The sequence below is a fragment of the Caenorhabditis briggsae genome (assembly GCF_000004555.2).
Source record: "Caenorhabditis briggsae complete genome, chrI, whole genome shotgun sequence".
In the NCBI taxonomy this organism is placed as follows: Eukaryota; Metazoa; Nematoda; class Chromadorea; order Rhabditida; family Rhabditidae; genus Caenorhabditis; species Caenorhabditis briggsae.
In genome coordinates this window covers 10004880-10016104 of record NC_013489.2, presented here as the reverse complement: position 1 = coordinate 10016104, position 11225 = coordinate 10004880, and the positions used below count along the sequence as shown (strand labels likewise).

The following is an 11225-nucleotide window of genomic DNA, read 5'->3' as shown; positions in this document are numbered from 1 at the left end:
AAATGACATATATAGGCTCAAAGTGGACGATCCGGGTGTCGTTCTATTAGAGGTTTTACGGTATTTATATTATTCACTTCCCACCAATCAAAGTGCATATTGCGGCTCGATTTTTGTACCGAACTTGCATTACCTATATCTTTTATTAGTTTGAATAGTCGATATTCTGGTGAACGGTCGGCGCTATAAACTTAAAAACCTTGAATGCAAATGGATAAAAAAACCACTGTTATTCAAATATCAGATGCTCGATACGTTAGGAAATCTAAAACTTCTAATCTTTTTTTGTTTCTGAGAAGATATTGAACATTGAACAGTACCGCACAAACAACAGTATCAAACAGGGGTTCTTGAATTACAGCAAAAACAAAACATGACTGAAACTGAAAAATTATTTGGGAGTAATTTCACCTATTAAAACATTTATTTGGCAGCATTCAAAAATGCCTTATTGACTCCTAAAACTTTTATAAAAACGTGGGAAATGATTACTGGAAACCGTAGAAAAAATTCTGAAAAAATGCCCGTCCGGCCCGAATGGAGAATGAAAAAAAAGTCTTAAAATTTTAAAGCGAAAATTCGTAAAATAAAAAGTTTTGTCAATCTGAGTAACAGAATTCAACGATGTACCACAAATGAAGTTAATGATTCTGATTCTCCAGTTTCTGAAAACTTCCCAATGTTGTGCGATGGCCTCTCTTCTCTTTCTGACTTCTCTTTCTTGAGTCATCTCCTTCCAGATTTCTCGATTTCTAACTTCAATTACATTTTTTTGATTCAATCAAACTGTTCAATTAAGCTTACATCCAGCTAATAATTTACCACTAGTCTTAAATCTAGTCAGAGGCTTACAACTATTTGTAAATCTCTTCTGAATCTGAATCCGTTGCCAAGAATGATACTTCTTTGAATAAGTTGGTGTTAAAATTGCTTCGAATTAAAATGACGAAGGTAGAAGAAGAGATATCAATCACAAAAGAAGAGTATTTCAGTTCGAATGACATCAAATTGAACTATATTGTTGTTTACTTTTTCAAATGTTCTATTTAGGACTCATCAGGGCTGTGGGAGTATTTCTCGAGCTAGTTCCTTTTCGATTCACGAAAAATAAGGAATTGAGCGTCTGATAGCAATAACTGAGCAGCATTGTATTTTTATGATCCGTTTGTATGCAATGATTATTTATGTTATCCGTTTCCCACCAACCAAAGTGCTTTGTGCGGCTCGATTTTTATACCGAAATTGCAATATCGATATCTTTTATTAGTTTGCATAGTCCATATTTTTGCAAATTGTCGGCGCTATAGAATTACGAAAATTGAATACAAACGGATCATAAAAATACAGTGCTGCTCAAATATCAGAGGTTGGATGTTTTTGAAAACCTCTGGAGATACTAGCGAAACCCAAACGTTTCTGTTGCTCACACAAAGAAATATTCTACGAAAAACTATTCGGATTTCCAGAAGGAGATTTCCCGAAAACAGGTATCTGAATAATGATTTGTATACAAAGAAAAAAAATAATCCAAAAGACCATGCCCTAAATAACATGAGTGAAACGGAAATGTTTAGAAGTCTGCTCCAAGTAAAATCTGTTGAAGATATTTTACAGTTTGACTGTATAGAACTACAGATAACCTCAAAGATCTTTCTTGAAAAATCAGGTTTCTGCGCAAATGTGTTATTTGACAGAAATTTTGAACTTTTTTACTGACTCTGAAAATTTTTGAAAGAGGCAGGCAACCTGGACCGAGAAAATTCTGGAAAAAAGCCCGGCAGGCTCCTTTAAAATATAGAGAAATCCTCTGAATGAAAAATATTTTTCCATTTTATGAGCTTCATAAAATGGAAAAAAAACTTTGTTAGTCTGGGTAACAGGAGTCAATGATGAACAAGTGAAGTTGGTTTATTCTGATTCCCCAGCTTCTGGAATTTTTACATTGTAGCGACCATTCTGATCTCTCATCCTTGAGTCATCTCCTCGGGTTTTTGTATTTTGATGTTCTCTCCCTTCTACTATTCTGGGTTTTTAACTTCAATCACAACTATTGATTTAATCAAACTTCTTACATTCAGCTAATAGTTCCTGTGCTAGTCTCTTGATTCTCAGACACCTCCGTCTCACAGAAAAGTCCTCCGAATTGCGTAAATTTCTGCTCGAAGACACAAATTGGTTAGGATTTTCAAGGTATCATACGGAATAAATTCAATAACTAAGCGTTGTTTCTGCTCGACAAAAATAAAAATTTTCTTGTGCAGAGGAACCTTCGAATCCCATTGAATGTACCTGGAATCACATGGATTCCATATGAACAGTGCTCATGGAAACAGACGAATTAGAATAGTTTCAAAGGGGTTTTGATTTCTGAAAAAATCTGAAACAGGTGTTCACTGTATTGCTGAATGTTTCAAAAAGGAAAAGTTTGCCTTCGAGATGATATGAATTTGAGAATATTCAGAGTTGTGCAATTTCGAAGTATGGGTGCATCTAAAATTGTGATCATTGATTGTTGGGGAGCAGATGAGTCATTACCTCCATCCCTAGACCACAAGTTGGGTCTCTAGGCGATGACTTCGATTCCTAGACCGCATTGTGTTTGTAGGCCGCTAGAGTTCAATTCACAAAACCAATTAAACAAATTAAAAAGGGTTTGATTTGTGCCAAATTTGAAACGGGTTTTTACTGCATTGCTGAATGTTTGAAATGAAGTTTTCCTTCGAGATGACCTGAATTTTAGAATATTGAAAGATTTGAAATTTTGGTAAATTTTGATCCAGTTTTTGAGATCCTATTCAAACCCTGTTTTTAGAGAGATTTCGCTGGAATTTTTCTAGAATTTTCAATTTTTCAAGACGAGACCAAAAGTAATGTCGTTGTGTCTACACCCCATTTTCAGAATAGTGTTCGATCCAATATCAGAACACCTTCAAATCAATTACACCTGTCATTGACGTATTCGACTGGAAATCACTAAACAAAAATGTTCTGCACGTATTCCTGTTTCACATATTCATTGAGTAATGTATCAATATTTTGGAAAATAATAGCATTTCAGTCGTCGTTTTCTGTTCCTGAAAAGATATCGAGATTCTATTGAGACCCTTACAGTACACCGTTTTAAATTTTAAAAACAAAAATACTGAAAACGTTGACTAACAAAAGTCAACGATGTACCATGTAACGAGCGAAGTTGGATGTTTCTAATTCTCGAGTTTCTGGAATTTTCCCATTGTACCTACCATTCTGATCTCTCTTTGTTGAGTCATCTCTTTCCAGATTTTGTACTTTGATGTTCTTTCCTTTTGCTATTGTCTATTTCTAACTTCACTCATAACTTCTGATTTAATCAAACTGCTTACATCCGGCTAATGATTCTCGTGCTTGTTTCCTGACATCCACACCTCCGCCTTCACGAAACTGAAAAAAATCACAAAAATCTTCGGGATTTCGTAATATTCTGCTCGAGGACATAAACTTGTTAGGGTTGTCAAGACTTCTTGCAAGGGATCATACGAAATAAATTCAATAATTGAGCGTTGTTTATGCTCGAGAAAAATAACGATATTCTTTGCAGAGAAACTTTGGAGTTTCATTGAATGTGCCAGGAATCACATTTCAATATGAACACAGTCAATGGAAAAGGACCCATTGAATAAATTTGAAAGAGGTTTTGATTTCTTCGAAATGTGAAACAGGTTTTAATTTTGTTTCTGAATGTTTGAAATAAAGTTTCCCTTCGAGATGACCAGAATTTTGGAATACTCAAAGAAGTGAGATTTTGAAAAAATGAAAGTTGATCCAGGTTTTGAGGTCATGTTTGAATTTTGGTGGAGGAGGACAGCTGCAGCGGCCCAGGCCGTTGGTATGTTGGACCAAACCGCTCATTCTTTCGTAAATAAGCTCAGCCACCCAGAAACTTCTAGGGCCGACAGGACGCCAAATTCTACTAATCTCAGAAATGTTCTGTTCAAAAAACCGCGACCCTGTTTTTTCAGACTTGGACTCTGTGCCAGAATTTTCGATTTTTCAAAAGGACTAGACAAAAGTAATGTTGTTGCTGTTGTGTCTAGACTTTACTCATTTTCAGAATAGCGTTTAATTCAATATCAGAACACCTTCAGTTAAATTACACCTGTCATTGACGTTTTCCTCGTCTGGAAATCACTGAACCAAAATTTGCTCTAGATATTTCTGTTTCACACATTCTTCAAGAAATGTGCCATTCTATTCATGCAATTTTCCCGAAATTTTCTAAATTTCCTGTCCGTTTTTTGATTCCGATGGATTATGCACAAACAACACTACGATCTTTATCCTTTCTCTCTGCAAATGTTTCCAATATTCGCCCACAAACATGGACTTACTCAATCAAATATTTTATTCTTTGATTGAGTTGCAACATAAATCACCATCACGAGTTTCCCTCCCAATCGGCAAAGTCAGCTAAAAAAGCCCCGAGAAAAAAAACAAATTACCGCCCGAAAATGCAATCGGTTACCAATGCCAACGCCAGACACCCCCTTACTCACTATAAAATAACCTGATCGAGCTCAAGAATTCTCACTTTTTCTCACTCAAACATCGACTAAAGATGTTTATGAAATTCACCGAAACCGGGAGTACTGTATCTGCTACAGTAGCTCCTGGCTGGCCAATGATTCCATCTGGAAGCTATGGAGAGACGAGTTCTCCGGCTCCGAAATGGTTGTCAAGTGTCGAGTATGGGATGTTCATCTTCGAAATTATTTTGAATGTCTTCATCGTTTTTCTAAATGTTTCCGTGTTTTTGGTTCTCTGGAGAGCTACCAGACCAGAATATAAGGTAGGTTTTGAATGAGATAACTTTTTTTTTTTTGAATTTTTACTGTTTCGTGTTCAATTCTTCAAGTTAAAACAACTGTTTGTTGGAATCCTGGCGGAATATTGTAAATTTCTCATAGTCCTAAAACTTTGAATAATTCTAGGTTTTTTACTGTTTCGTGTTCAATTCTTCAAGTATTTTTTTTTTTCAAAAAAAATTAGTCCTAGTAGAATGTTACAAAGGTCAAAGTTTTGGGCAGCTCTAAAACTCGGAAACCAAATTAGAACTTTAATTTTTAATGAGTCTTCATAAAATGAATATACTCGGCTGGGTCATAAAACTGCACTTTATTTGCAGGCTTGCTTCTACATTATCATGCGAACCTTTACCTGTTTTGTAGCAGTGAATGCGCTGGGAACTTTGGCGACAATGATGGATAGAACGGTAGGTATAAGCTAAATAGGGTACACCGTAAAACCTGTAATAGAACGGCCCCTAACTTTTAACTTTGGGCCAATTTATCTCGGTTTCTGTCAAAGATATAAAATGCTGTCAACTGATAACTTTTTATCGTAATAAAGCAAGCATTTTATCAGGTGACACATTTTTGATACCTTGCATAGGAGCCCAGGAAAATCAGCTCAAAACTGGCAGTGTAAGGTTCCTTCTATTACAGGTTTTACGGTAAACTAAACGGAGCTTAAGTCTTCTAACCAAAAATCTCCACCAAAGTTCAGTTATCCTTATGTTCTGACATTCGGTAATATAATCATTATTCATGCGCCAGCATGAGTAATTTAATCAATTATGTAGTACGGGTGTTTTTTGGACCTGAAGTAGTGACGTTGTCTCAGAATAAGATTTCAGTTTGAGATGAAGACATGACTTGAGAATCCTATGCATAGAAAGTTAATAAGATTGAACTCTGTGAAGAAAGTTTTTTGTTTCTAAATAAAGCCATGTATCGGTTTTAGAACTGGAAAACTAGAAATGTTTACTGTTTCATATGCAATTATTACAGTATTTAATTTTTTGAGAATATTATCTTTACTATTAACAATCACCAAATTCTGTGTGTGTGTGTGTCCGGTGTTCCCGTATCACCTAGCCTAGAGGAGTCAATAATGGACCAAAATTTCCCAAAATTTCACAGATAACCCAAAATAGCAGCGAGATGATGCCCGCATATTTTATTTTCCGAAACTTCGTTTCTGACGTCTTCTGGAGACGTTCTTCCATTTCTAGATTTCGAGAAAAATATTGAAGAAATATTTACGTCATCCCCGTCTAACCACCCAAATTTTTTTCTTATCCACGCTATTTCTGAAAGTGAGAGAACGGTGTTTTTGTCGAAGAATTATTTCAGTCTGGATTTTGAAGATTTGAAAGAGAGAAAAAATTCTGAAACAGTGAGAAAAAAAAGAATGCATGGCAAAATAAGAGCGGCTCTTCTGGATTACTCAAAATTTCAGGGTTTCAAACTTCGGATATATAAATTTCTGAGACCTCATTCACCAAATTTACAAAAAATTAGTATTTCCGTTTTTCTAACTTTTACGGTTTCCAAAGGAGTTTCTAAGTTTTCGAAGTTTAGAAATTTCTAATTCTTAAATCTAAATTTTTGAATTTCCGAAGTTCCAAAAACTTTTTGACGAGACTGTGTTCTTTTGAAAAGTTGAACTTCTGAATTTCGAATTTTTACATGTTCTCAAATGCTTGAATTTCTGAACCCAGAGAGCCGTGGCCTGAAAAAAAAAAACAAACCGAAACTCGAAAAAACACACTAATTTGATATTTTCCTTGCATAATTATGAGCATAATGAGCGGGAGATGTCCAGTCATTCTGGAATTTCTCTATTTCTAGGTCTCTGTATTTCTATTTTTCCGAATTTCGAACTCCCGATTTTTGAGGCAGAAGTTCCCAAATTTCTGATTAGCAGAAATAAGAATTGAAAATTCAGAAATCCGGAAATCTTGAAGTTCGAGAATTGGGTACATGGAAAGCAAGACTCTTGATAATTCAGAAATCAGTAAATTTAAAAATTTGGAAATTTGAAATATAGGAAATTTAGAAAATCTAGATTAGGGTACTTCCGAGTTCGAACTCTCTCAATTTCTAAACTATCGAAATGACATACATCGAGCAGAGCCGTCTCAGGTCGGCTCGGCATTTAGTAAGTATGAGAAATTCTGATTTTTTAAGTTCCTGAAAATCGGAAACACTAAATACAAAAATTTCAGACACTCAGATTTTCGGAAAGTTGAAACACTTTCTAGATTTCGAAGTTAAAACTTTCATACTTCCGATTTTCAAAATTTACTAATCTCTGATTTTCCGAATGTCTTACATTTCCAATTTCCGGACTAATTCCGAAATGTTTAACTTCGAAATTACCGAAATTCTGAGTTTCCTATCTCGAATTTCAGAAACACTGAAATTAAACATTTTCTCATATAATTACGGACAATGTAAGTGAGAGCCAGGATATGCAGCCCCGTAGGGACGCAATTGTTTTTCAAAACGGAAAATTTTCGAAATTCGGAACGGGTAACCAGGAACTTCAGTGATCCTGAATTTCAGATATCCAAAAATTTAAAATTTCAAAAAACCGGGAATTCACATACTCCATATTATAAGACCTTCAAAAATTCCGTCTTCAGTAGTTTGGAAATTTTGAAAATTTGGAAAACCAAATATTAAAAAATTTTGATTACTTCGAAAATTCGGAAATTTGAAATATGGGAAGTTTAATTGTAAGATATAGTAAACGGAAGCCAGGAGGTTGAGCCCTCCACAGGGGGCGTATACCGACTGGTTTGTAAATAATCTAATTTTAAAAGGAAAAATCCAACATTAGGAAAGTTCAAGAATCTGGAAAGTAAAGTAGAATCATATTTTCCGAGGATTGTTGTTTGTACTGAAACCGTAAAATTTTCAGGCTGACGACTTTGAGGAATGCTGGTACATAAAACTGATCCTGATCGTGAACATGTTCACCTGCATCGCTTCTTCAATCTGGCTCTTTTATGCTGGTCTCAATCGAATGATGGTTCTCGTCTGGCCAAATAAAGTGATCAATGCCTGGGGATGCTGGATTGTTCGTGGTACTCTCACTTGTGCTGCTCTTCTTGCTCTTGCTCTTTCCGTCGTCTACCAGAAAATGTGCGGAGTTTACACCCGATACGATGAAGCAACCAATACCATTCAGATGATGGCTAGTGATATGGCTGAGGTAAGAAATAGATAATTATTTCTCTAGTAAAATATTTTCAGCCCCTGACAATCGCTGTTTATGTTTTCCCGTTGTCTTCGATTGTGTTTTATGTAGTAGCATACAATAATCTTCGAAAAAAGAGACTTCTGGTGATTAGTGATAAAACGAAGGAGATTATCGATAAAGCCGAAAGACGAACTTTGAAGATTGGAATGCTTATTTTGGTGACCTACACGGTAAGAAACTACTGAACGATTATCTTAAATCGAAACTAATTTTCCTTACATTCTGTTACTGTTTCAATGAAATTGTAAATGTTTTCCAAGTTGGCAGGAATCTGATGTATTGTTCCCTAAGCGCCCCAAGCTCCTCTTTTCAGCTCTCCCTTCTAGTCCATTTGTGCATGCTCTTTGCAATGGAAAACCAAACGTTCAATGGTCTCTTCAACCGAATCGATGAAATCGTCTCATGTGCTCCTCAAATTGCTCTTCCGATGGCTCTTCTCAGTTGCAATAGACGTCTTATTCTTGGAGTGAGATATCAGTTTTGAATCTCACAATCGAATTTTGAATCTCACAATCGAAAAATTGATTTTCAGGCCAAATCCTCTTCATCGGTTTCTCATTCTGGAACTGTCCAAGATTTGTACACAAAGGAGACAACGACTAACAACGAAAAGAAGAGCTCGATGAAGTCGAAGACCTCCACGGCTTCTAATTTCTAAATTCTATATATATTTTTGGTGATATTTGAATGAAGAAGCATCTGTTGACTGTTAAGTTTTTGGAAAGCAAGTTCATAGGTTCAGGAATGGGATTTTATGTTCACCAGTTTCACAAACTTTACGGATTTATGATTTTCCAATTTAAAATTCATCAGAAATAGTATTCAGTGATTTCCGTTTGATCGAACCATGAGATCAACAAAAAATTGGGGGTGAAATATTTTTCTGTAACAGAACTCGAATTGATTGAAACTGCAACAAACACAATACAATTAAAACCAAAAGTTCTAGCAAGATATCAAAAATGTGTCAACTGATAAAATGTTTTTGATGTTAGGATAAACAGTTTATTAGTTAACAACGTCTTTATATTTTTGACCGGAACTGAGATAAATTGGCTCAAAGTTAAAACCCACCTGTTACAGCGTTTACGGTAGTCAATTCAATTTGACCTCCGTGAAAGCCTGACAAAATGGGGGGCAAAATTCAGAAACTCAGGATTTAGAAAAACAAGAGATGATCAGTACTCAGTTTCCAACGTTCAATTTCAGGCTAGGTTTTCGGGGTGCTTCATTTTCCAGGAATTCGGCGACAACTGTTTGGTATTCGGGGATCCTCCAACTTCCTGAACTTCGATCACCGCTTCCATTCAAATCTAAATGACAGGAAACAGCGAATGAAAGGTGAAGAAAAAAGAATTTATTTTTAGTCGAATTTTTTCCAACTTTCAGGACTTCGAGGACAACTTCTAGGACGATTTCGACGATTGACAAATGGAGATTCGAGGATTGGAGGATCATGACAGCAGGAAAGACGAAACATAATGAAAGGTGAGAAAATGGGAAAAAAAAAGAACAAGTAGTATTTAGTTTTCAAAGTTCCAGGAGCAGTTTGGTTCCCGGGATTCTTCAACTTCCAGGTTTTCGAGGGCAGCTTCCATTCGAATCCAGATGATAGGAAAACGGAATGGAAGGTGAGGAAGTAGGAATTGCTAGTCAAACTTTAATGGAATGAAATGTGAGAAAATGGGCATCGGTAAAATTTGAAACTTTCTGGTGTTCAGAAATTCTGCTTCTGGGCCGTTAATTTTTCAATAAAAATGTTCAAAAACCTTTTGTAAAATTTTTGATACACAACTTCTCAACAACTTTCGATTAGAAATAACAAAATTGCTAATTCAAGAAATCAGAAATATCAAAATGGGGTAAAATATGAGAATTAAAAAACAGAAGCTCGGTATTGAGTTTCAAAATTTATTTTTCTAGAGTCTGCTTGGTTTCCGGGATGCTGCAACTTCCAGGAATCTGATCCAGGAGTTTGATGACGTGGGATGCAGATGGCAGTAGTAGCGAATGAAAGGAGAGAAAATAGAAATTTTCAGTCAGAATTTACTGTGAATGAGGGAAATGGTATTTTTCTAAAAGGAAACATTGGTATTTCATGAACTAGCTCAATTTCAGATTCCGAACGTCACGGGGTAAGATTGGGGCTAGTCGAAATCGTGATGAGGAGCAGCGAAACAACGTGAGCAGGATTAACGAAATGGAAAGAAAGGAGAGAAAATGGGAATTGGTTAAGTTTGGACTTTCTTAGGTTCGGAAATCACGTCTTCCTGGGTCGCTCTTTTTTATTTGAAAAATCCTTTTTGAAAAAATTTTGATAGACAACTTCTTGGCACCTTTTCGAGGGCAATTAGAAAACTATGATATTCTAAACTATGATAGTTTAAGAAACCAGTGATAACAAAATGAGAGAAATTTTAAAAATTTAAAAAACAAAGGAAGCATATCTTTTACAGGAGCATGGCTTCCTGGGTTTCTCAATTTCTAGAACTACGAGGACAGCTTCCGTTTAAATCCAGATGATAGGGATAGCAAATAGAAGGTGAGGAAATTTCTTGCCATTGGGGAGCAACGGGAATTTTCTGAAATTGAAAAAAAAATCTCTATTTTATAAACTAGCTAAACTTCAGATTCCGAATGAGACGGGACAAGATACAACGAGTCGGCTTCGTCATGTCCAAACTTTGTGAACTTCGTGAACTTAATTCCTTGTTGTGATTTTATTTTCTGGCGCTCATTCTTCGGCGGTTGTTGGTGTCTTCAGAATTCTTCGGTGTCTTCTTCGTCGCTCTCCTTTTTCGGTGGCCCTTCCGGTTGTGTCTTGAATTTGACAGTTAGCGATGGTTCAGCATACGTATTATATTGTCTTGGAAAAGTAGTTCAAAAGTTTTCTAAAAATCTAATATCGCGATGTTCATAGATATAATTATTGCATCTGAGAAAACCGTTACACAGGTAAAATGCGAACGGGTCCGTTACGGACGCGTCGCGTTCGCGCGCGGTTGAAATAGGAACCGCATACGGACCGCACGCGAACCGTTTTCAGTAAATAGCAGTACATTATTCGGATTGATCCGTATCCTGTCCGTTTGCGAGCTCCGTATCCGATCCGATTGCGAATCATGACCAAACGGATCCGT

General features: G+C 36.1%; 1 protein-coding gene across 1 annotated transcript; it reads left to right on the top strand.

The window, feature by feature from the left end:
* Nucleotides 1-4594: 4594 nt before the first annotated feature.
* Nucleotides 4595-8743, top strand: CBG12705 (the record flags this gene model as incomplete). The annotated part of the gene is made up of 6 exons (XM_002640151.1): nucleotides 4595-4825; nucleotides 5162-5248; nucleotides 7744-8037; nucleotides 8079-8255; nucleotides 8399-8551; nucleotides 8618-8743. 6 exons carry the CDS (start codon nucleotides 4595-4597, stop codon nucleotides 8741-8743), a joined length of 1068 nt encoding a protein of 355 aa, XP_002640197.1.
* Between the last annotated feature and the right edge of the window lie 2482 nt (nucleotides 8744-11225).